The 26,947-nt window shown below is 41.2% G+C and overlaps 1 protein-coding gene and 1 long non-coding RNA gene across 4 annotated transcripts in view; one reads left to right on the forward strand and one right to left on the reverse strand.

Moving 5' to 3' along the window:
* FBXL3 (F-box and leucine rich repeat protein 3) overlaps positions 1-17,908 on the reverse strand; it is a 24,098-nt gene extending 6,190 nt beyond the window's left edge. Inside the window, exons 1-4 of one of the 2 annotated variants that reach the window (XM_061435132.1) lie at positions 17,480-17,908; positions 12,455-12,806; positions 9,345-9,467; positions 5,836-6,007 (exon numbers count right to left, since the gene is read on the reverse strand). In XM_061435132.1, the coding sequence (XP_061291116.1) occupies positions 5,836-6,007; positions 9,345-9,467; positions 12,455-12,805 (646 nt within the window). In that variant the 5' untranslated portion in view covers position 12,806; positions 17,480-17,908. The other variant, XM_061435131.1, reaches the window with a different exon arrangement.
* Positions 17,909-18,002: 94 nt separating this feature from the next.
* Positions 18,003-25,521, forward strand: LOC133258491 (uncharacterized). Of its 2 annotated transcripts, none has more exons than XR_009740048.1 (3): positions 18,003-19,051; positions 20,863-20,939; positions 21,052-25,521. It is a non-coding gene; the product is annotated as an uncharacterized LOC133258491 (long non-coding RNA). The 2 variants fall into 2 exon arrangements; XR_009740047.1 differs by having other exon boundaries at positions 18,003-18,379; positions 18,910-20,939.
* Positions 25,522-26,947: the final 1,426 nt, after the last annotated feature.

The following is a 26,947-nucleotide window of genomic DNA, read 5'->3' on the forward strand; positions in this document are numbered from 1 at the left end:
GTAACGAAAAAAATAAGATAAAATCAGATATAATGACTCACATTAACAATATGAAATATCTGAGAAAATTTTTTAAAAAGATTTCCATCAAATGAGCAAACAGTTTAACTACTAATACAGGCTTGTCAAATTTCTAAGAAAAAAAAATACTGAGATATCACTAGATCAATGAAAAGAAAATTGCTCAGTTAACATTAATGGAAATATACATTATAATTTTTAAAGCTCTAACATTCTCAGAAAGCTCTTAACCATTCTTTAACTGGTTCCTTATACTTCAGGTGCTATGCTTCAAAACTACTCAAAACCCTGAGCAGGAGCAGGTTTTACCAAAGGTTGGCTTCACATCTCTGAAGTGGCCTACTGTAATAACTCTGCCCCAAAGAGACACCCTTATACTACTTGATAAATGACAAACTCAAGCCCTTTCGTTCCTGTGTTTAGAAACAAGGATAGGAAACAAAACACACAACGTATGATCTACTATTTATTGTACAAGTATGACATGTCAGGCTAGATATGTTATCCTACAAGTACCCCCCAAAAAATCTAGAAAAATAAGTATTTTTTCTATTTTAAAGTCGAGTCAGCTAGCTAAAGATAGCAAAGCTGGAATTCAAACAGACTGGGTGACTCCTAAGTGCATGTGCTCACCTACTGCCCAGAAAGTTGACAAGACAGAGGTCACCAGTAAGCCAAAGCTTTTACAAAGCAGTGGGAGGAGAATGTAGGCAGTGGAATCAGTGCAGTGATAAAGTGAATCACCAGTACAAGAGAGTCACCAGAGAGGGAGTAAAAGCCATCTGTGCTTCACTACTCAGCTGCCAAGCTTCTATTCTCCACAAGGTGTGTATATATACTCTGAAATAAACCCTGATCACCCAAGTTAACGTGAACACCTCTCTCTTCTTTGCAATCACATAAAGCTTCATCTAAAAAGAAACACACAGGTAATGGTAAGCAAAATGCAAATGAAAGAAACTTTGAGGTATCCCTTAATAACTACTAAAACAGCTGTGACAGGCATGATTCTAAAAGTTGTCCTCAAGATGTCATGCTGTAACCTCTGAAAACTGTTCATGTGATAACGGTGAGCACTCCCATGAGTATGTAGTGCTATAAATAGCACAGTTAACTGTAAAATAAGATTAGCCAGGCGATCCTAATCTTATCACATGAACCCTATAAAAAGTTTCCTCTAGATGGCTGCAAAGAGGAAGTCAGATTCAGAGCCTCTGTGACTGAACAGAGAAACCCAAGCCATGCCTCCAGCTCTCACCTAAAGAACTGAGGTGCTAACAAAGAACTGCTAAATTTGCATTTGTTAAATATGCAGCAAGAGAAAACTAACACACAGTTACAAGTGTTTAAATCTTTAACAGAAAACAATGACAAAGATAAAACTGGTACATTATTACAATTCAATAATACAGATAACCTAATTACAACGTAAGCAAAGCATCCAGGTAGACCTCTCTCCAACGAAGATGTACAAATAGTCGATAAGCACAGGAAAAGACATCTGAGAATTCAAGAAAATACATATCAAACCACAGCAAGATACCAGTTTACATTCACTAGGACAGCCATCATCAAAGACAGACAATACATGTTGAAGAGGGGTCAAAAAGTTGGAGCCCTTAAACACTGCTAGTAGAAATGTAAAAGGACGCAGCTGCTTTGGAAAATGGTCCAGCAGTTTCTCAAATGCCTACACAGAGTTATGATATGATTCAGCAGTTCCAATCGTTATACACCCAAGAAAAATTAAATGATATGCCCATACAAAAACCTATATATAAATTTGCAGAGCAGCATTATTCATAATAATCAAAAGGTGTAAACCCAAATATCCATCAGATGTTGATCCATCTGATCAACAGAAAAATATGGTTATTATTCATATAGTGGAATATCATTTGGCAAGAAAAAGAAATGAAATATTATACATGCTACAATACGGATGAACCTTGAAAACGTAAGGCTAAGTGAAAGAAAGCCAGTCATAAAGGACCGCATATGATTCCATTTACATGAAATGTCCAGAAGAGGCACATCTACAGAGACAGAAGTAGATCAGAGACTGCCTAGGACTGGCTGGGCTAACGTTTTGGAGGGTGACAGCTAAGTGGGACATGGGACGGTAGTGAAAGTGTTCTAAAACTGACTGAAGTGATGAACGCACTGTGAACTGTATCATACATGAATTATATTTCAATAAACTATTACACTGGTCGTGGGGTATAAATTCATCCAACTCATTTTGGAAAAAAACATAGCAAGAAACATTAAAAAAAAAAAAAATCTGAACTCTTTGACCTAGCTCTTCCACTTCTTTATTTAATTTGACCAAAGGAAGGAATTAACAGAAGTAAAACTATGTGCAAAATAGTTCATTTTTTTTAAATCAAAGGAAATAGTGGAAACAAGTTAAATATTCAACCATAAAAGAACTATGAGGCAAATGTTGGCCTATCAACAAGAAAGAAAACTAAGTAGCTAAAAGTTCATTAGTTCAGCTGGGAATTACTGAGTGTCTTAAATGTTAAGAACTGGTTTTAGGATGATAGAGAGTCAACAGGAACAAAACATCCTTATCCTAACAGAAAGCCAGCAGATAATTAAACAAGAACACTCTGCGAGTGTTAACAAGGAAATTAGGGAAGAATTTCCAGAACTATCACAGACCTACAGAATTAGAAGAATCAAGCAAAGGCAAAAGGCAAGTAGACAAGAGAAATTAATGGTTATTTCCTGTGCAAATACTCAGACATGGACAAAAACACAAACATTCTAAGAAATGAAGGGAACACAACACGTAATATGTAAATAAGAGAGTATGTCAAAGACTGAAACCCAATAGACAAGGACCAGATCATATGGGACACCCTGTCAGCCTCAGTAAGGAGTTTGGATCTTATGTAAAGCATAGTGAGAAGTTTTGAAGGAAACTGGAGGTTAAAAAAAAAAAAAATCAAATTTCTATTTTAGAAAGATTACTCTGGCGCTACTGTGGAAATCAAATTAGAAAAGAGCAAGGCTGCAAGTTAGGAAATCAGTTAAGAGGGTACTCACAAGGGCACTCACTGAGCTAGATTAGAGATGAAGGAAGGCAGTGTTAATTTCAGCTGCTTAAGAGAATACCACAGACTGAGTGGCTTAACAATAAACATTTATTTCTCCCATTTCTGGAAGCTGGAAGTCCAAGATCAAGGAGCCAGAAAGGCTGGGTTCTGCAAGGGCCAGAACTCTTTCTGGCTAATAGATGGCCATGTTCTTGCTGTGTCTTCACATGGCAGAAAGAGAGACCAGATATCTTTCCTATTCTTTCTTAGAAAAGCACTAATCCCAAAGAGTCTCCAAATAACTCCCAACCCACTTTCAGACACTATCACACTGGGGAGTAGGGCATCAACATGTGAACTGGGGCAGGAGGTGAGGAGAACAACACAAATTCAGTCCCCAGCACAGAGATTTAAAGCCTATTATCAGTGATGGAGTTGCCAGACCTCAGTGACTACAGGGATGTAAAAGTAAGGGTACAAGAATTCAAGGATGTCTATTAGGTCCCTGATAACGAAACAAGCAGTGCCATTCACTGAGATGGTAAAAAGGGAGATGTAAGAGACTTCAAAAAGGGGAAAGGACGATCATTAGTCTGACATACCACAGAGACAGTCTAGAGGCACTGAGTCATTGGCAGTTCAACACATAGCTTTGGAGTTCCAGAAACACTAAAGGAGGAGGCGTTAACATTCATACAGAACATAACTGAAGCCGCTGATGAAGATGATACAGCCCGGGGTTTACAGAGTAAAATAACAAAGGGCCCAGTACAAAACACAGGGAGACACCAAAATTTAAGGAAGGAAAAGAGAAACTAGCAAAGGAAACAGAGTGGGAACAATCAGAGGAAGGAGGAAAATCACGAACTGTCATACAGAAGGATGATGCAAGGGGTGGGGGAGGCTCAGACGGGGGTAGATAAATGTATACTTACGGCTGATTCATGCTGTTACACAGCAGAAAGTAACACAGCACCATAAAGCAATTATCCTCCAATTAAAATTTTTAAATAAACAAAAAGAACAGTCACTGGTGTCAAATGGTACTTAGAGGTCCGGCAACAGACAACTGTAAGGACTATATGAAATGGGAACAATTGTTTGATAAAAACTGAACTGAAAAACTGTTCGGTGAAGAAAGCATAGAAAACAGTTCTTTAATTTCAATTTAGAGAAAGAAACCATCTAAACATGCAAAATATGAACAGAAAGAATACACACAAGTATTAAATTTAAAACTCTCTATGCTTATATTCTTAAAGAATACTACAGGAAAGCTCTCTCTTTACCAAACAACTAATCCAAATGCCATTCAAGCTTGGTAAGATCAAGCAAGCTTATACTATGAGAATTGACATATATATTTAATAAAAATAAACGAACATGGGATGTACCAGGATAAAGAGAATAATGAACTCAGTTTCATGGAGAAACCAGAGACCCAAAGGCTCTCATACAGTGTGTAAGTACTACAGGTTACATTCAGAGTGCTCTGGAAACAGTAGGTGGGGGTTCTAAACCAGACAGGATTAAGAAAAAAGTGGAACACGTGAACTAAATTTTGAAGGCTGGACTGGAGTTAGCCAGATGAAGAAATGAAAAAAAGAAATTTGTTAAAGGTATTCCTCAGGGTACAGTATACTGACCAAACACATGTACAAAGAACTGTCATTATCTAGGACTCAAATAAAAGCTGCATCTGAGTAAAAAGCAGAGAGAGGTGAAGGTCAGGATACAAAGAACTTGGTACACTATGAAGCTATGGAGCATGGACCATACTCTCTGTACAGTGGACAGTAAAATGTGACTAAGATCACAATAAGAAGGAACTGCCAAAGCCCAATCTTCCTAACTTCTAATTATACTTAGGTTATCACCATCAGTGATAATCTAGAAGCGGCAAAAAAAAGCTAGGAAAACACCACAATACATAGACGTCACCATTCCCATCAACCAGACTCTCCATGTGGGAGACAAGGAAGGACAGGAAGTAATGTCCATCCGACAAGGAATCATTTTCTTAGGGGAAGGCCAGGCTTCAGTAACAGCAAGAAGAGGGGGAAGTATTCTGTTAAGAGATCAAAACAGATTTCCCAAATAACACAGCTGAAGGGTTGGGAGAGATGTCAGCAGTAGGAGGGCAAGTCAGGAGTGAAGCGTGAGACTAACACAAACTGTAGGTTTATAATCATTTTACAATACAAACCATATGGAATTTAAATGCTCTCAAACTGAATAATGTAATAATGCTTAAGTTATGCAAGAAAAACTGGAAAGAGCTTTAATAATGCTACTCCTCCATTTGATGGGCTTTCAGCTCCAAAACTCAACTTTGGAAAAGGTTATCTTGCAAAATGTGAGGTGATGACTTCAGCACAACTCTTTTCTATGTCATGAAATGAAAAGCATTTGTGAGACTGCTATGACTCAAAACTACCCTGTTAGCTCAACCACGATTTGAGAAAAGTCTTCTTCACCAAAATGGCCATCTCAGGCCGACCTCATACCGTCCCTTCCTTTTATTTTTTTAATTTATACATTTTCTGGCACAGGTTGGACACGAACTGCCAAAGGAGATTAGAAAAGGTGAAAGTAAGTGTCTAGGTTAGGAATGCTACAGAATTTACACTACTGTTTACATCAAAAATATTATGCAATACAGAGGAAATAAATCCTATGAACCCACCTTCAAGGTCAGTAATTATGAATGCTCCTTAATTTGATAAACACAATACATTTTACTAAAATATCTGGCAAAACACCACCGCACCTGCTGGAGAGACATGAGGGCAGCTGCTCATTTTCAGCAGCTTGAGCGTATCGCTGTTGTTGGCCACGAGGACTTTGAGCGAGGGGTCATCTACTGGCGTGTCGTCTATCTTCAGCGAGGACAAGGATTTGGAGTTTACAAACACAACCGTCAGTGCAGAGATAAAGTGAGACTGAAAAACAAAAACAATGAAAACACTGCTTCAGTTTTTACAAACAGAGACTTGAAGGGTCTTCATATAATACATATATAGTTCATCTGAACCCTGATGATGCATTTGTAACTGTTTTGGGGTAGCAGCAGCCCCTCCCTCTGTTGAGGGAATATGGTAGCAATATGGTAGAGAGGGGTGATCTCCTGTCATCTTTGTAAAGGGCCTTTTTATTTAGGGAAAAAAAGATTTCAAGCCTAGGACAGGTGTCTCTGAATCACAAGTCACTGGTCAGTAAACAGAGGAACTGTGGAACCCTGAATGAGAAAGCCTCTCAGACACTTCACATCACCTTCTCTGGAAACCCTGCTCCAGTGTATTTAACACCAAACGGCATTCTTTTTTGGTGACAGTAATGACCATTAAATAGTAACAGCTATTAGCATAATCATTAAAAATTAAAGTCAATGAACTTAGAAGCTATATAAGACTTATTTAGAATATGGAAGCTCACATAAAACTTGATTCTAAAATAATAAAAATCATAACTAAGTAAAAATTCCAAATTTAAAATTCCTTTAAATATGTTAAATTATACTACTGTCAAAGCTATTTTAAGGTATTTTAAATACATATGTACCAATTCATAATCTATACTTTATTATGTAATACTCTATATAATAATTATAATATCCTGTTGGACACAGAATCTGACCTAAAGGAACCACTGTAGGGAAACCAGAATTAAAGCACAAAGTATGGGACTCTGAATCAGAGCTAATAAGCCATATCCAATGGACTCACTACATTAGAGAAAGAGATAAGGGCAGGCTAGTAGCCAAGAAAGTACAAGAAACATTATCTTCTTGGTCACATTTCCTAAATTACTTTTTCCTATTGTGGTTAAATAACAATTTAAATTTTGATTAAGTAGCTGTTCAACAACTTAAATGTTAACATCTTTCTCCTAACTGGATTTCCCTATCAAATTCAACTGTATCTTCTACGATCGCATGACATTAGTATATGCATGACTCCATCTCTGCCTTCCTTTTTCCCACTTCCCTCAGAGTTAGCTCTGGTCAAATACGCTTCTTTCATGATCTCTTCGGTTCTCTCAGGATTTCCAAGATGTATCAACAGCCTATTTCAATCTTCTACAAAAGCCATTAACAGGAAAAGAAAGAAAAGAGCATAAGCACCCTATGCTTACTGAATGAGGAAGCAAGCAGGCCAGACGCACCCCCAGTTCCCCAAACCAAAATGACAGGAAAGTACAATATTAGTACTAGATATGCATAGTGACCATCCTGAGTAATGAGAAAAAAGGAAATTATATCCAACATACCTTATAGCATGGTATAGCCTATATATACCGTATGTTTATAGCTTTCTAACTACAGTATGTAATAGAAAAACCAATTCAGATGATTTCACTTCCCATATGAAGCTTAAACAAGGCACTACTATACCATGTAACTCGGTGCCTCTTAAGAGTGAGGGCCTTGAATCATTGTAATCAGAACCACCTGGACTGCTCTTAAGAAAAAGAAATTTGGGACTAGGAATATCCAAAGTTTAGAAGTTTCAAAGATCATTGGTATGCATATTCAATTTGAGAACCACATGACTGAACTCATGTCCTCAGAATCTGAAAATGTTGATACAAGCTGACTCTCGCCCACTTCCCTTATTTTACATGAGGAAATAATTTATCTCAAATGTACCTTATTGAGACTTTGAAATCAACCTGTGATACATCTGTTACTGAAATTCTATTGAACAACCTGGGTTATAATATACATTCAAGCTAGTAACACAAACATAACTCAGATAATGCGGGAGTCGGTTCTGGATCACCACAACAAAGCTACTATTACAATAAAGCAAGTCACACAAGTTTTGTTTCCCACTTCATATAAAAGTAATGTTTACACTATGCTATAGTCTATTAAGTGTAAATAGGATTACATTTTAAAAACAATGTATATTCTTTATTAAAAAATACTTTATTGCTACAATATGCTATCACCTAAGTCTTCATCAAGTTGTAATCTTTTTGCAATAGTAATGTCAAAGATCACTGATCATAGATTACCATAACAAATAATAATGAAAAAGTCTGAAATACTTCAAGAATTACCCAAATGTGACACAGAGACATGAAGTGAGAAAATGCTGTTGGAAAAATGACATCAATAGACTTGTTTGACACAGGGTTGCCACAAATCTTCAATTTGTAAAAAACACATTATCTGTGTAGTGCTGCAATAAAAAGAGGTGTATGTCTTCCTGAATCATCCTAGTAAATTCAACGATTAGGTGTTTAAAGAGGTGTCTATATTTTAGCTTGTGGTGTACTCTGATAAAACCTTATGATTTACTGCTGGATACTAACCTACAGAATATGAGCTGACATACACAGGGACTTCATTAGTTGCCCTTCTGAAAATGCACACTTATTTTTCTATTTTAAGACAATAATTATTAGAGAAAGAGACTATTTCTAATTACATGCAGGAGCAAGTTAGAACATATATGTGAATATACAATTTATTATGAATATAAATTTCACCAAAAAAAGTTTTAAATAAAATCTGTAAATTAATCCTGCTGCTACTGCTAAGTCACTTCAGTTGTGTCCAACTCTGTGCGACCCCAGAGACGGCAGCCCACCAGGCTCCTCCATCCCTGGGATTCTCCAGGCAAGAACACTGGAGTGGGTTGCCATTTCCTTCTCTAATGCATGAAGTGAAAAGTGAAAGTGAAGTTGCTCAGTCGTGTCTGACTCTTCGAGACCCCATGGACTGCAGCCTACCAGGTTCCTCCGTCCACGGGATTTTCCAGGCCAAGAGTACTGGAGTGGGGTGCCATCACCTTCTCCAAAATTAATCCTAACTGTACTAATATTAACTGTGCTCAAGAAGCAATCTTTACACAATCAACAAAAGATTTTCTAAGAGAGCTCCATCTGCTCTTAATACTGGCACTACTTTTCTTTCATTATAATCTCACCAATCTGCTCTGAAAGTCCAAAAAAGAGCATCTATTGATATATGTCTCTTTTCTTCTAACATGCTTATATCTCAGTTTTACTTAGTCTATTTCAGTATTTCATATAGAATCCTCTGCAAATTCAATCACTTTTTAACATTACCCAAAAAGAAGCACAAAGTGATTCAAAAACAGGAAAAAAAAAAATCATTTAAGACTTAACATTCTAAATAGTAACTGGTTTTTCAATATACACACACCACTTTTCTTATATTCCCACTATAAATGCAAGAAATGGGTAGAGTTTCCCTGGATTTCTCAGTAAAAATTAAAACAAAAAAACAAAAAACAAAACAGCAGATACCTTTGGTAAATCCATAAAGCTTGGCCGAGCAGTTGAAATAAGTCCAAGTGTTTTTAAAGAGCAGTTCACAAGTTGTGACAATATATCACAAGCTGCCTCAGCTGATTCTTTGCTGCTGTCCACCTGAGAAAAGAAACATTCTTTACACATGAATATGGTCACACTTCTCTGTGTACATTTTAACTTTACAAAAGCAAGAAATACAGTTATTAGTTTACTGCATTATAATTTAAAGAATTAATATTTATCCTTTCAATCATCTACCCTCACATACAATGTCAGCCTTTTCTGAATCCCCCTGAAAAATTATAAGGGCAACTGTCAAGACTTAACTTTGACCGTGATAAGATACTTACTTAATATTAAAAGCACTTAGCCATTAAGTTGATTTATTCCAAATGGACTGTAAAACCTAGTGTAAACATAAATTTATAATCTTTGAAAAATAATTATATATTTGGTAGTGGATCATATCATACATGTAAATACAGTGCCAACGGTACAAATGCTTTAAACCAAACTGAATGAGTATGTACTCAAGAGACTCAGGTAAATCACAACCTGGGATTCATCATTAATGTTATTAATTGAAACATGAATGTGAAGTAAAATAAGAGTCTCCAATTAATCAAACATGAAAACCTGAACCAAACGAGAAGTGCCCATACACTGCGACCATATACTCTTCTGCACAGACCTTTCCTGGAGGGGAAGGGAAACATGACCAAAAAGCTCCTTAAGGACAGAAGGAGCTCTTCTTTCAAAAAAGGAGTTGTCCCCCAGGCTATAAAGCACCTTAAACAGTGTAGTTAAAAGTAACATCATTTAATTTCCAGATTGATGTACCTTACCTTAACCCAAAAATATTCTGAAGATCCTGCTGTAAAACTGATGCACCGATTTACATTACAGTTTCAGAGCTATTTTTATTCTTTGGCTAAGTTTCTTTATATCAGTGGTTCTTTTGAGAACTGCTGTGGTCCTGAACCAATAGCAACAACATCATCAGGGAACCTGTTAGAAATGCACACTCTCATGCCCAATCCAGACTACACGAATCAGAAACAGGGATGGGGGTGGGGAGGAACCCAGCAATCCTTGTCTTAAGAAGTACTCCAGGCATTTCTGATGCACATAAAGTCTGAGAACCATGATTTTACATTAATAACTCTGACTACAAGATTCTTTGGCCTACAGTCAGTGATGAATTAAACACAAATATTATCAGGAGAGCTCAGAAGGATCTTGGGGTGTGTTTTTGGAAATCAGAAATTTCCTCAGAAAAATAAACAATCCCCCCCTCCCAAAATGCTTAAACTTATAGGAGAAATGATTTTGTGATGGTTATACAAGTTGGATACAGTTGAGCTGTGCCACAGGGTAACACTGAAACAGCCAATCCACTGGATGGAATTGGTCTTTAGACCTAGGAGATTAATGTTATACTCATCTTGTTATAGGATTTACCATAAGAACACTTTTAGACAATTCAAAGCTGACTGAAACCAAGGAGAAGGCTCTTCAAGTTTCCTCATGGGCAGGCAAGAAAGGGACAACACATGAGGAGTTCCTGGATTTTTGTCTGTTCTATCCTCCCACCGTTCCCCCAGCCTTGCCCTCAGCTAGGGTTGAGACACAACATCCAAGTCATCCAGTTAAGCATTAGATATCCCAAATAATGCAAGAAGGAGGAAATGGCAACCCACTCCAGTATCCTTGCCTGGAAAATCCCATGGACAGAGGAGCCTCGTAGGCTACCATCCGTGGTGTCACAGTCAGACCCGACTGAGCGACTTTACTTACTTTAATAATGCAAGGGATATTTGCACTGACAGTTAGCCACAGATTACCTGACATCCACTAGGCATCCCTTATTTTTACTCGCTAAACCTAGCAATCCTTCACTCTGTGGCCTAAGTGTCTTTGTGCAGTTTTCTGGAAAGACAGCCATAAGACACCCACTGATTCCCAACATCAGGCCTCTCCTCCTGTGACACACATGAGGGAACACACACACAATCTCCAGCTGAAACAGAACGGCAGTCTTGGGAGCAGACAAGACTTTAGTTTTGGCAAGGATCTCTGGCTTAAGAATCACTGCAGTATCTGGGTTTAACTTGACCTGTTTTAACATCAGCTGCGTACGGCAAATCAGGTATTCATGTGTTACTCAACAGTAATTACAGGATGTGTTAAGGATTTAGTGAACATATCCATGTTTCATTATTCATCCCCAGAACAAAACATGACAAGCCTGCTCACACACACCCCTGTGATTCTTTAAACCACTCTGAACCTCTCAAAAAGCAGCCTCACTTCATTTATCTCATTACTGCCTAACTTCCAGTATGTCCCTGCTGGCAAAGAAAAGAAATAGTTCTCTTTGTCATCTTTCATGTACCTTGTTCTATTTCTCTCTAAAATATATTCATCTAAACTTTTTATATAGAGTTTCTATATCTCCTTTCTCTTTAAGGAACTCCAATCACAAAGCCATTAATAAACAAAACTCACTTTATTTTATTAAATTAAAGCTTTAATAAAAATCTCTACAACTAATATATATTTCTTTTGGCTCAAATTTGTTCATAATAATTCAATGTGACAGTTTAAGTATATGATTTATCTTTATTTAATGGTTGCTTCTGTTTTCAAGAAATTATGAAAATAATTTAAATTATTAAGATTTACAATAAAATGGAATAATTTAGCTCAATAGTTATTTGTGACAGCCTCTAAAGTACACAGTTACTCTAAATCTTTAAGCACATTGCCTAGAAAGGCAATAGTTTAAAAACAAGGGAAAATGTATCAGTTTAGGACACAAAAGCCACTGCATGCGTACATACTAAGTCGCTTCAGTCATGTCCGACTCTGATAAACCATGGACCAGAGCCCTCCAGGCTCCTCTGTCCATGGGATTCTCCAGGCAAGAATACTGGAGTGTGTTGCCATGCCCTCCTCCAGGGGATCTTCCCAACCCAGGGATCGAACCTGCGTCTGTCTCCTGCATTGGCAGGTGGGTTCTTTACCACTAGCGCCAACTGGGAAGCCCCCACAAAAGCCACTAAATACACTTTATTTTTAAAAAGAAGGATTTAAAGTATTACCTTGAAGCTGACGTATTGTAGATGATTTGAATGTCTTTTAATAATCTGTTTGATCAGCTCTGGATGTGTAGCTTTCAAATAAGATGTAGCTGGCTGATTCAGTTCAAATTCAAAACATCTCCACAAGTCAGGCATGTGAAATACCTGGTTCCAGTTGCGGCAAACTTGTGAAGCATGAGCCCGGTCAAGAAGAGGCAAATACTTAAATACTTGGAGAACAATGTCCTGAAGGAGATTACCCCAATCACAAGTCTGAGAATGCTCACTTGCAGTCCGCAGTCTCTTGGATTTCTCGGCAATACCTTCTTCTGATGAATCATGGCCACTATCTCTTCCTCCTCCTCGTTTCATCCTATTCAGAAAAAAATTCATCATTCTTTTTTTATACGTAACTTTTCAATAGACACAAATCCAAAATTCATTCTTCTGTCGCTGAGATATGTGTACATGTGCCTACAAATACAAACATAAACATGCAGGAGAACTGGACCAGACACTCAAGGAGAAGAACGTCAAAGCAAAATATAATTAAAAAAACACCAGTAGAGACGAACTGTGATTTCACAACCTTACATCTTTGGCAGTTGCTTTTAAGCATGTGTATTTGCACTGTACTATGTGGGGAAGAAGTTTATCATAGCTTTGAAACCAAACCATGCATTTATATTTTCAAAGTTGTAGTCAACTATTAAGAAATACAAAAGAGAACCTACAGGGACATTTCCTCAAGATTTCTTAGAAGTCATCTAAGGATACCTACTGTATCTGAGTTTCTGAATTCATGGCAGCCAGAGCCACAGGAACGTTCAGAAAGGATCTGAACGAAGTCATTGACAGATCTTTCCACAGTGAGTACCTGTCATGTGTGTTACTGCCAGACCCAGACTTTGCCTAAAACGAGCAAACTCATCTCTACTGTACAAATCTGCTCTGGAATGTGGCTGCTTCCTCCAACACTTCACTAGCTGTTGCAATGTTTTATCCAAGTTGCATTTCTGAATGACAACTGAGTGTTTATTCTATGTATTGGTACTGCCCTCATTCCACTTGGATCTGGTGTTGCTGTACAACAGGAACAGAATTTCCAGGCAAGAATACTGGAGTGGGTTGCCATTTCCTTCTCCAGGGGATCTTCCCAACCCAGGGATTGAACCGGGGTCTCCCGCATTGCGAGCGGATTCTTTACCATCTGAGCCACTATTTCACTGCGTAAAATCGTAGTGTGAGTAAGGAGACTGGGTTCTGGAATCGAGCTCCCTGGCTCTCCCTCTCATTGTTTATGTGGCTATTAACAAATTACTTGACCTTCCTGGGCTTCAATTTGTAAAATGGGGATAACATTGGCACTGGCAATCTTGTGAGGAATTAAACAGTACTAGGGCTTTTGAACGGAGAAGGCAATGGCAGCCCACTCCAGTACTCTTGCCTGGAAAATCCCATGGACGGAGGAGCCTGGTGGGCTACAGTCCATGGGGTCGCTAAGAGTCGGACACGACTGAGCGACTTCACTTTCACTTTTCACTCTCATGCATTGGAGAAGGAAATGGCAACCCACTCCAGTGTTCTTGCCTTGAGAATCCCAGGGACGGGGAGCCTGGTGGGCTGCCGTCTATGGGGTCCCACAGAGTCGGACATGACTGAATTGACTTAGCAGCAGCAGCAGCAGCAGGGCTTTTGAATGGAGACATCGATGGCTGCTGAACTCAGGTATAGGAAAGTAGTCTTGTATTAAAAACATTAAAGTAGAAACAGAGGTTCAAGCCAGAAGGCAAACAGTGATCCTAAATTTATTTTAATATGAAGTGTATATGAGAATGTGTGAGAACACAAGCTCATGTATGAGAAAAACACATTGGAAATAGATTACCACATTAATATAGTAACTGTAATAGTGGGACTGTATAATGTTATATTCATAATTGTGGCATAACAACTGTAGTGGGATTACATAATGAATTTTCTTTGCCAATATGCTTTGTTAAACTTTACACATGCCTGTTAATATCAATGAATTACATTGCAATCAGATAAAAGGTCTTGTTTTATCTGGAAATTTAAGTACTGAAGGTTCTACCTAAATGAGGGCAACTGCAGTCCACTCACTGGTACCTCTATTTAGTTCAGAGCCTGCGATTCTTTTGTCTCTAGAGAGCAGTTTCTGGCAGGTACAGTTTGGATTTAGAGTCACAGCTTTTTCACACAGGATGGCTTGTAGCTCCAACTCCCTGCTCCTGGCATATCAGCATGTCAGAATTCTGATTCCTGTGTGGCACAAACATACGCGTGCATGGCTCTCAACCAAATACATCTCTGCAGACTCTTTCTTTCCAGTAGCCAGCTAAAACTCTGAAGGAGGACTGGGCGCAGACGACCCTGGCTCTCATGCCATTAAGACCAGTCCAGGAAGTCTTAGGACATGTGCAATAAACTGCCTATTCCCATTACTCCTACTTTCAACTATACATTAAGTGAAATAAATGATGTATATTCTCCTGTGCAGAGGGAGAGAAAGGGAAAACAAAAAATGAGAGGTGACAGCAAGAGGCTAGTTTTATGGAAGACTAAAACTAACATGTGGAACGAAGAATACGTTTTTCAATATGTTTAGAGAAGAGATGTATAATCTATAATGTCATCTTTAGTATTAAAACAAAAAATACTCTCCTATGAATAATGTCTCACTAAAGGTTGAGATAACACTGTCATTATGACCCATTTTTCCGCTTTAACTTATCCTGAAGGCGTACTTTAATTTTAGCATACAAAATTTGGGTCAAAGAACAAAGAGTTTGCTACCCAGGGTTTATAATTTCTCTTCTGACTACCTAAAACTACTCAGCATTTTGAGATACTGAGATTCAAAAAAGAATGAAGTTATTTTTATAATTTCTACCGCTCACTACAGAATGTTGATCTTCTATTCCTGGAGAAAAGTCTTCTAAAACCAGAACTATTCAATTTAAAGATGGAATGATTCATACGGATACATAAACAAAAATAAAACGACGACCTTATTTACACAATTATCTTTGCTAATACACTGCTGATTCTAACAACAAATACTTTCTTTTGTCTATTGCATCCTTGTTTTAAATAAAAGTATATTTCAATGTTTTTCCAAATGGAGTACAAAACAAAAGCTGACATATTAAAAAGAGGGCTTCCCTAGTGGCTCAGTGGTAAAAAAAAAAAAAAAAAAAAAAAAAATCCACCTGCCGCTGCAGGAGATGTGGGTTTAATCCTTGGTCAGGAAGATACCCTGGCAAAGGAGATGGCAACCCACTCCAGTATTCTTGCCTGGGAAATCCCATGGACAGAGACTGCAGTTCACTGGGTCGCAAAGAGCAGGACATGACTTAGCAATTAAACAACAGTCTCTAGCTGAACTAAAGTCTTTAAACTGTCATATTTGACTACCATAGTATGTCAGAATTACAGTATATAAAGCAACACCAAAAATTTAAGGCCAAATGCCAATACAAATGTTTCTGTATTACCCTCATTTACGAGTAAAAACATCAGATCATAGTGGGCACCTAAGAAAAAATTTTAATATCAAATCTTTTCCAAGACAATTCATGCAAAAATTTGTACTGCCTTCAAAAGTATTTTATTAAATCTATTTACACATGAAGCTGTGCTATAAAGACAGGTAAACAACTTAAAGCATCTAACAGTCTGCAAAGAATTTACGTCACTGATCGACTTCTTACTTGAGTGAAAGTGAAAATCCCTCTCACACTAGAACTTGAGTGCAGAGAAGATGGATGATCAACCTCTCCTAGATTTAGGAGAGCACCCAAACTAGGCCGCTTCATGACTCTGGCAGTTCACTTCAAAATGCGACTTTTTCAGGCCCCCCAAAATCAATGCAACTTGGGCCACTAAAAGCATTCGGTGAGACTGATACTCCTGTGGAGCATCAAAAAACAAAGGAATGACGAAAGACTCCATCCTGATTGAGCAGCACAGAGAATTATGGTATTAATATTAACTCTTCACATTTCCATACGCTCTGAAAGGAGCAGTCACTTTGCTCATCAGATGAAGAGCCTAAGAGAACACTTGGCTATGTGCCCTTCATTGTTTTTTTAGTACACTGTGATCATAGTAATTTTAAAAGCTCATTTGTATTTAGCTCTAAAAAGCCTATTTTGCCAACACATTTCCTTTCCATTTATGCTCTGCTTTTGACTAATACCAAAAATGATATGCATTCTTCGGCTGGAATACAAAGACTGAAAGGGTGCAAACAGTCTGACTCTCAGAACTAGATGGTATTAGAGAGTGGGGTGGTGAAAATTGGTTCACCGATCATTTGTAGATACTGGGAGTTGGTGGCATTTTTATAAAGATTTCAGGAGAAGAAAAAAAGATTCTGAAAGATCTGAGAGATATTGGACATGTTCAGCAACGAAATAACTGCTTATCTCTAAGCACAGCGATGCAGGCCAATCACATAATAGGCTTTTTCCTGATCCCTGTCTGCAATTCCACCTAAAAGAGTTACTCTCGCTCAAAGCAGGGGCAAAAGCTGCTCATCACAAGTTGACCAACTTTTCCACTTGGCTACGCGCATCCGAGGTTTCCCCTCCTCCGGCGCCACCTCCTCGAATTGGCTTTCCCAGACTTGTCTCCCGCGCCCTACGCAGGGCGGTCTGTTTGACATCTTAATGTCCCTCATTTCTCAAAGCCAGGCCGAGCGCGAGCTCTAGGGTGTCGGTCACCAGGCCCCGTCGAGAGTCACGAAGCCGGGCGCCAGGCGCGGCGAGCCCCGGGCGCGGCGGCGGCGGCGGCGTCGCGCGGAGGCTGCCGCCGGGCGCTGCGCGCGCACCACGCCTTGTTGACATGTTTTGAAGCAGGTTCGCGGGGCAACGCCCCCAAACAGGCTCCAGGCGCCGCGTCCCGCCCCGCACTCTCGGGTCCCCGTCCCCCCCCCCCCCCGCTCCCGGCCCGCCCACCTCCGCGACCCTACCCGGTTCCTGCCGCCGCCGCGAGGCTCCGGCCCCGGCCCTCCGCCGTTACCTGCTGCCGAGGGCGGCTTCCCCGACGCTCCACCCCGGACTCCGGGGGCGGCTGGTCCCGCGGCTCTCACATGAGGCCCCGCGCCTCGCGCTCTCGCCGCCGCGGCCCCCCGCGCTCCGCCCGCATCCGAAGCGCTGGTCGCCTGGGGGACGCCAACGCGGCTCCACCTTTGCGGCTCTGGCTGCCCGGAGAGAAGCCGCCCTCCTCAGTCTCGCGCCGTCCGTGTCCTTCTCCTGGGTCCCTTTGTGGCCGGGAGAGGGACGGCTGCAGAGAGCTGCAGCCAGAGACAGAAACCAAAATGGCGCACGGGCTCGCGGCCGCGCGCTTACCCCGGCGGCGCGTCCCCGCCTAGAGGGGCGGGCGCGTGTCCGCCGCGGCGAGTTCCAGGAGGATGAGCCAGGGAACGCGAAGGGGCCGCACCCACGCGGGAGCGCGCTCCGTCCCGCACGGCTAGAGGCCTCGTCCCCTGGTTCCCCGGGGAGTGTCGGCAGCGTTCCTCCCCGAAACGTGACTGCGGCTTTTAGGGTTTTGTTTCTTTTTTCGTCTTGAAGCCGAACCTGAGAGGGCTGGAGCCAGCTAGATGCCTAAGAGTCTCTGGGGTGGAAAGTTTAGAGAGGCGGAGCAGCTACAAGAAAGGAGAGTCCCTGGGGCGGGTTGCAGCTGGTTCGGGCCGAGCGATAAACAGTGGCTGCGGCAGCGGACACACCTCCGCGTGGGAGGCGGGGCCTCCGATAGCCACGCCCGCTCACGTCAAGGGAGAAGGTAAAACACAGCTTGTAACAATACACACCAAATAGACCATGATTGGTATACTGTAATAATGTGCATCCTGTATACGTAAGGTGTTATATGGCGGGGAATTAAAGCAGAATGGTGACACTGTTAACGCTGGGATGACAGGTGATAATTTTAAAAATCGCCTTTATAAAGTAGACAGACTCGTGAAATTTGTAAATAGCTTTCTGAAACACAATGAGAACAGTGTAAGGGAGTAGATGACAGATAAAAGAAAACTCCGGTGAAGGCTTTTGTAAGTAGAGGCATCTGTGTGTGTAACTGCTACCTGGTTAGCTTGTTTTCAAAGTTTGGATTTGGGGATACTGGATTTTCTTAAACTATCCTTAGGTGCAAAATCTTAACTTGAATCATGCACCATCCCCACCTCCCTCAAAAATAATTTTTCATCATAGATGTCTTGTCAAAGATCTGCCCGGTGTAAGAGACTGGAAGACAGTGAAACCCAGGCATCCCAGCAGTCTTCTACTCCCCCCAAACTTGAGCTAGGAAGGCGTGCGTAAAAGTACAGTAAGAGTCACTGTGGGAAAATGCCACTGTTTTCTGGTAAGGCCTGGCTATCAGATTAAAAGTCAAAGGGAACAAAGTCTAGCAACAAAATAATGTAGCTGGACCTGCGCTGCAACATTTTTTAGGTTCCTCCTTGACTGGATGATGAAGGACAAGAGGAAGAAGGGCAATGATAATAATTACAAGAAGAAACACAAGTCAAATACAGGCATATTTATTTAAACTTATGTTAACAGAATAAACGATCAGCAAAACACATTAAACCAGGTCAGTCAACATAACTAGTAAACACTGTATCTCATTAAAACGTTCATTCTCCAATTGTAGTGCCCTTTTAAAGCCTCATGACAGTCTCTTCTCTCCCTAAAGACAAGCGTGGGACCTTGGCTCACTTTACCAATATCTAATGCTTCCTTTCCTTCCCTGTTACTGTTATTTTAAAGATTTTATTTTCCCTTTTTGAAAAAAGCAACTTGTGCTTATTTTAAAACCAGTCGAGGGCTTCCCTGGTGCCTCAGTGGTGAAGAATCTTCCTGCCATTGCAGGAGACACAGGTACAAGCCCTGTTCTGGGAAGATCCCGCGTGCTGCAGAGCAGCTAAGCCCTTGTGCCACAGTTATTGAGCCTGTGCTCTAGTCTCCAACTTCTGAAACCAGGGGTGCACCTGAGAGCCTGTGCTCCACAACAAGAGAAACCTCTGCAATAAGAGGCCCTCACACCACAGCTAGAGGGTGGCCCTCACTTGCTGCTACTAGAGAAAATCCTGTGCACAACGAAGACCCAGCACAGCCATAAATAAAAAATTAGTCAATACTTAAATTTTTCAGTTCTGTTTTTCAAGATCGGTGACACTGTCTGGGGAAGGGAGAGGGTGGCTGTTGAGTAATGTGGTTCAGCAAGGAAGAATATTTTGTTACCGACTCAGTTTAGGATTGTTGGTACATGTGATAATGAAAAACAAACCAACGTTGAGTCACATTTATTATTGTTTTTAAATTCTCTGCAGATAGTGTATCCCATCTGCTGGGATGATCAGGATAGGTTAGGTTATGTTGAGTAGTTCTTTCAATACCATCTTATAATTCTTTGTTTCGATGACCTTCACAGTTTTTAGGAGCACTGTTCCAGAATTTTGTAGAATGTTCCTCAATTGGGGTCTGTCTCTTGTTTTCTCATTCATGGTCAGACTGAGGTTATGAGTGTTTCAGAGGAAGGACACACATGAATAAAGTATCACTGTCATCATATCATATCAAGGGTACATACTGTCAAAGGATTTCTCTCTATTGATGCTAACATTCATCAGAGTTTGAGGTCAAGATGCTCTAATGTATCAACTACAAACTGGCACTTGCCATCTGTCTCCACCAGGATTAAATCATGTGCTACTGCAGCTGCTGATTTTCAAGACGCTCTGAAATGAGTTCAGGGTGGAGAGTAGAAATGAGGCACTCTGTGCTCTGGGGGAAATCTGGCATAACAGGTCTTCAGATATTTTCAGGAACTGATTTTATGAGCCCAGTTCTTATACCTCCTTATATCTAATGTACATGCGTGTGAAGTCACTTCAGTCATGTCTGACTCTTTGATACCCTATGGACTGTAGCCTGCCAGGCTCCTCTGTCCATGGGATACTCCAGGCAAGAATATTGGAGTGGGATGCCATGCCCTCCTCCAGAGGATCTTCCCAACCCAGGGATCGAACCTACAGTTCTTATATCTTCTGCATTGGCAGGCAGATTCTTTACCACTGGGAAAGCCCCCTCATATCTAGAACAGCACTAACATCTTTCATGGTGATGGCTGTTCCTTGTGACTAGCAGAAAGCTTCACCAAACTAGCAGAAACCTTCTGGAAAAAATATGTGCTTGATTGCATGTACTCTTCCTTCACCAAAATCACATATATACTGACCTTCTCCTGTACCTCTTTAGAGCAGTTTCTCAGAGCTATCTGAGGTGTTGTCTCCTAGGCTGCAGTCCTCATTTTCCCCCAAATGAAGCTTAACTTGCAACTTTCACATTGTGCTTTTTTTTTTTAAGTCAAGAAATGTAAATTTTTTTTTTCTCCCTTTCCAGACTATCCTTATTGGGAGGAAGTCTCTGGGTTCACCTCACACTGAAAGGTTGGAGAAAGTTATGTTCCATCTCCTGAGGTGAGACTATCTACATAAATTATTTGGGATTTTTCTGCATGGAGGTTTGCCTCTCATATCTCTTTATTTCCTAACTTTCTCTCTATTTTATTTTTATTTTTCTGTACTGAAGGCTTTCTAATTGCCTCAACTCTGTCTTCAAAATCAATACCTCCAAGTCAATGCTTATTCTTCGGTCAGTGTGCTAGAAGAACTAGTCACCAAAACAGAAGAAAACAAAGCTTCATGGGGCTGAGGCAGGAGGAAGATGGGCCTCCCTGGGGTAAAGCCATTGGAGATTCATTCTCTATCGACTGAAACTCCACAAGAATAGCAGGGCAATTAAGGGAGGAGGCTGGGCCCTGCTCAGATCACATACTTCTCCTTTCCGAAGTCAGGAGACCTCCCCAATGATACATGCACAGAAAGACACCTTGGAGGTTAAAGGGGAGTGGTGCTAACTAATGCCAGGCTACCACAGCCTCTTTGGTAGAATCTAGTTTAGCTAAGAGATGCCTGTACACACGTGGGAGGATCCTGAGATACACTAAATATGGACTGTGGACCCAGCAAATCAAAATGACTGGCCAAAGGAAACCAGGAAGAAATACCCTATAAAAGTGATTCAATCTACCACGAGGGCACAGGTTGGGGACTCTCCCTCTGAATCTGCCCGTGTGCCTATCCACACGTACTGTACTCTTTTTCTCCAAATGAATACTTTACTTGCTTCACTACTTTCTGTCTTTGTGGAAATTCTTTTCTGCACTGACCACTGGTCTAGTGGCTAGGGCCTTCTGCTTTCACCACCATGACCCGACCTCAATCTCTGGCTGAGAACCCAGGCCCCACTCCAAGCTGTTGCAGGCCAAGGCCACCCAAGATCAGGGCAACACTTAGCGAACGCCAACAGACAATAATAAACACTTGTTTCAGTCAGTAAGTAATGAGTGATTTGTCATACTGTAGTAGATAACTGGAAGAGAAATTAATAAAGACAAGATAGGGAAAAAATAAGGAAGAAAGCTGTGACAAACCTAGATGGCGTATTAAAAAGCAGAATCATCATTTTGCTGACAAAGATCCCCGTAGTCAAAGCTGTAGCTTTTCCAGTAGTCGTGTACAGATGTGAAAGTTGGACCATAAAGAAAGCTGAGTGCTGAAGAATTGATGCTTTTGAACTGTGGTGCTCGAGAAGACTCTTGAAAATCCCTTGGACTGCAAAGAGATCAAGCTAGTCAACCCTAATGGAAATCAACCCTGAATATTCACCGAAGGACTGATGCTAAAGCTGTAGCTCCAATACTTTGGCCACCTGATGTGAAGAACCGACTCATTGAAAGAGACCCAGATGCTGGGAAAGATTGAAGGCAGGAGGAGAAAGGGGTGACAGAGGATGAGACGGTTGGATGGCACCACTGACTCAATGGACGTGAGTTTGACCAAACTCCAGGAGCTGGTGAAGGACAAGGAAGCCTGGCATGCTGCCATCCATGGGGTCACAAAGAGTTGAATATGACCAAGCAACTGAACAACAGAGATTATCAAAAACAAAAACTAGTTCAAATAAAAGTTAATAAGGTAGATCAACTCTAGTCAGATTGATTAAGAAAATGTTGCAAATTAACAAAATACGGGATTTTTTAAAGGGGGAACACATATTAATGTAACCACTATGCTACTGCTACTGCTAAGTCACTTCAGTCGTGTCCGACTCTATGCGACCCCATAGACGGCAGCCCACCAGGCTCCCCGTCCCTGGGATTCTCCAGGCAAGAACACTGGAGTGGGTTGCCATTTCCTTCTCCAATGCATGAAAGTGAAAAGTGAAAGTGAAGTTGCTCAGTCGCGTCCGACCCTCAGCGACCCCATAGACTGCAGCCCACCAGGCTCCTCCGTCCATGGGATTTTCCAGGCAAGAGTACTGGAGTGGGGTACCATTGCCTTCTCCGGTAACCACTATAGGTATTCAAAATAATAAAGTATGTTGTAAATAATTATTAGATAATAAAATAGAAAGCCTAGATGAAACAAAGTCTAGAAAAATATAAAATGCCAAAATTGACAGGAAGAAGTAGAGAACTTGAATAGATCAATAAACATTGATGTAATTAGCAAAGCCCTTCCCTCCCAAATAACTAGATTCCAGTATTCTCGCCTGGGAAATCCCACAGACAGAGGAGCCTAGCAGGCTACAGTCCATGGGGTCACAAAGAGTCAGACAGAACTGAACAACTGAGCACGCATACACACACAGATGGAATTACATGTGAGCCCTACCAGACTTCCAAGAAGAGTTAGTCCTTCTGCAAGTTGTCTGAGAAAAAGGATAAAGAGGGAAAGCTGCCCAGGTCATTTTATAAAGCTAGTATATTCATGATTCCCAAACCAAATATGGAAAAGAAAGGAAAACTGAAGCGCCGTTTCTCTTATAAGTAAAAAAAATTCAGAAAGAAATATTAATCAAATTCAACAATGAACTACCAAAACCAAAAAATAAATAAAACCAGGACAAAACAGTGAAAACAACACTCTGGAGCCCCCTTGACCTCCTTTGCCTTTTTCACAGCACATATCACCTCCTAGCATATTATATTTTGCATGTCTGTTGTGTAATGTCCCACTCGGATATAATAAGCACCGTGAGTCTTAGTCTGGCTGGCTTGCAGATTCTAGGCTCCTGGAAGAGTTCCTTGCTCAATATATATTTCTTCGAAGAGTTAAAGAACATGACAAGACAGGACTTCAGTGTAGCATCCTGGACTTCAGCCATGTTGCATATATAATAAACCTGTCATGGGCAGTAGATGGGAAGAAATACATTGCAGGGGAGGAAGAATTCTAAGAGGTGAATGAGAAAGTGACCAGAGGGCTTTCATAGGTGAGTTTGATTATGAACCAGAGGATCCAGATCATACCAGCAGCCCTGAGCTTTGACAGAGTCGGACACAACTGAGCGACAAAGCTGAAGCAGATTCTGTCCACCACACCCAAGCATTGCACAGTGATTGGCCACTGTAAGCCTTCAACAAATGTTCTCTCTTATTATTAGCAAACTTTGATTACAGTTTGTAATAATGTTGTGTTACTCACATGTTCTCTATTTGTGTTATGCAACTGTCTTGTCCGTAGGAGCTGGCACAGCGCTGCACATATTAACTAACTTGTACGTTTCACTTACCAGGCACTCTCTACGTGTAAGTCATGGTAACCAAGCAAGTGGGAACACAGCCTCGTGAGCATGTCCTGTCAAGTGTGGATATAGAACAGGTGCTCAGCTATTTATTAAATGACTTAATGAAGCAAAACAGCTTACTTCCTCTTCAAGGAACACATCAACACCTTAGCTGTCACCACACTTTCTCCCTGAAATACATTTTTCACTTATGCTTGTCAAAACTTATCCATCCTCGCTCTTTTTGAGGAAATGGACATTGTAAGTAGTGACTGGACATGTTTCTTGTCCTGCTTCGTTAGCTAACAAATGTACTATGCAGTTGATGGCCTTCTCTCAAGCAACAATGGAAGACTGCATGGTTACTTACTGCATGCTTCTGCTGCTGCTGCTGCTAAGTCGCTTCAGTTGTGTCCAACTCTGCGACCCCATAGACGGCAGCCCACCAGGCTCCCCCGTCCCTGGGATTCTCCAGGCAAGAACACTGGAGTGGGTTGCCATTTCCTTCTCCAATGCATGAAAGTGAAAAGTGAAAGTGAAGTCGCTCAGTCATGTCTGACTCTTCCCGACCCCATGGACTGCAGCCCACCAGCCTCCTCCATCCATGGGATTTTCCAGGCAAGAGTACTGGAGTGGGGTGCCATGGCCTTCTCCGTACTCTAGTCTTGGCTTTGATTTTCTTTCATAATCTTTCTTCAGTGTGACTCCATCCAGTATCTCTGTTATAGTCTATACATTTTTTTCTGTTACCTTATGTCACTTGTGAAGTGAAGCAGCCATAAATCATTTAAAATATATTATCCTTCTGTGTCAGTCAGCGAAGTCCTCTAGGAGGCGGATGCCAAGATAACATTACAAGGGCAAGAAATCTGTGTGTGTGTGTGTGGGGGGGGTGCCTATGACAGAGCAAGGGGTGGGGGAGCCCGAGGGGGCAGGGAGAGCTTTCAGACTGTCGTGCAGGTTTGGCATCTATGAAAGGACAGGGAGGAGTATGGGGCAGGAAAAGCCTCTGACTACAGCAGGGCTGTAGGAATCTCCCTCCGCTAGGCTAGCCCAAGTGCTGGTATACAGATGGCCCAGGAAAGGGACTTCCCTGGTGGTCCAGTGGTTAAGAATCCGCCTGCCCACACAGGTTCGATCCCTGATCCAGGAACTAGGATCCCACCTGCTTTGGGGCAACTAAGCCCATGCGCCACAGCTACTGAGCCTACCTGCCCTGAGAGTAGCCCCCGCTTGCTGCAGCTAGAGAAAGCCTGCTTGCAGCAACAAAGGGCCCAGTGCTGCAACCAAGACCTAGCACAGTCAAATAAATTAAAAAAAAAAAAAAAAGATGGCCCAGAAAAGAGCGATTCTTTGGGCAGAAATGGCCTGGCCCTGTACCCTGCCATGTTCTGTCTTTCACTGGCCAGGGCTGCAGGGGAAGAGGGTGGCTCTGAACCAAATGCTGTGCTGTGGTGGATCTCCTAGGAGGTGCAGGTGCAGGCTGTTGGCTGACCCCTCCCCCGAAACACCCCTACATCCCAGAAGATGGGAGCCAGGTCCTTCCAGACCTACCTTGCACCGTCCTGGAGGCAAAGCCTGTTTTGTTCCCTTTTGACTCTTGCCCATTTTACTGGTTTCCAGTTACCACTTCATATTACTTCTTTTCATCAGACCAGTTGATAATGTTATAGTAATAGCATGATGGGGTAGAAGGATTTGGGGTTTGAGCAAACTCCAGAGACAGTGGAAGACAGGCGAGCCTGGCTTGCTGCAGTCCATGGGGTCGCAGAGAGTTGGACATGACTTAACGACTGAACAACAACAAAACAGTAAGATCTGGATTCACCTCTCAGGTTTTTCTCCAGCCAAATCTGTATTAGATTAGCTGAAACGGAATGCAAGTTCTTTAACTTCTTTAAGCCGCTGAAATGAGATTAAAACCATCTGCTGAAATGAGATTAACGTTTTACTTACTCAGTTGTCTGCTTAGCAGCTGTTTTGGGGGAAGCAATGGAGTTGCTGGAAGGATTAAATAAAATGCTTAGAATTTAGTGCCTGCTGTTGAGGAGGTGTTGAATAAATGTTCTTCTTTGCTCTTCACTTTCGAATAATACTTTGTGTGGGTTAAAGCACTTTTGTGAACGCTTGCTCAACTGACTTAGATATTATTACTTCTAAGAAGCTGTGACCAAAAGGAATTAGTGACTGACTTAAGGTGACACAGTCAAAACCGAGGCTGACTCGAGACTTGAACCCAAGTCCTCTGACTTCGGTTGTACTGCTGGCAGTTCTCAGGAAAAGGAGTGGTACTTTTCCATCATATCACCACCGTCAGAAACACGTGTGACTAGGCAATGGTGGAATTCAGTGCCAGAGTGGCCAGAGAGAGATGTCGGGCTGAGAAAAGCTGAAAAAGAAGGAGAATAAGTAATCACTGTATGTGAAAAGTTAACAGACAACTGCATATATTTTTCAAAAATGCTTACTGATGGAATAAGGAATTTTTAGACCTAAACAGACTGGCCAGAAAGCTGCTTAAGAAAACTGGCTTTTTCCAGGTCTGAAAATATAACAGAAAAAGAGCTTATTTCCAGAATCTCCAACACTTGCTCTCATGATTCTGCTGTTTCCTGCCTGGTGTGTTCCGTGCACAGCATCTGCAACCTTGGTGCACAGTACGCTTGAGCCACGTGTATGCCCGAGCCATTGGCCTTCTGTGCTTAGTCAGAACGTACTTACTCATAAAATACTTTTCTGGTTTTGAGACATTTGGAATATGACTAAAAATAGTTTCCTCAAAAACAGAGAGAAACTGGAGTCACTGAGAGAATGTTTCAGGGCTTTGCTGTTTTTATCCCTGCTATCAACAGCA

The sequence above is a fragment of the Bos javanicus genome, chromosome 12 (assembly GCF_032452875.1).
Source record: "Bos javanicus breed banteng chromosome 12, ARS-OSU_banteng_1.0, whole genome shotgun sequence".
Classification (NCBI taxonomy): Eukaryota; Metazoa; Chordata; class Mammalia; order Artiodactyla; family Bovidae; genus Bos; species Bos javanicus.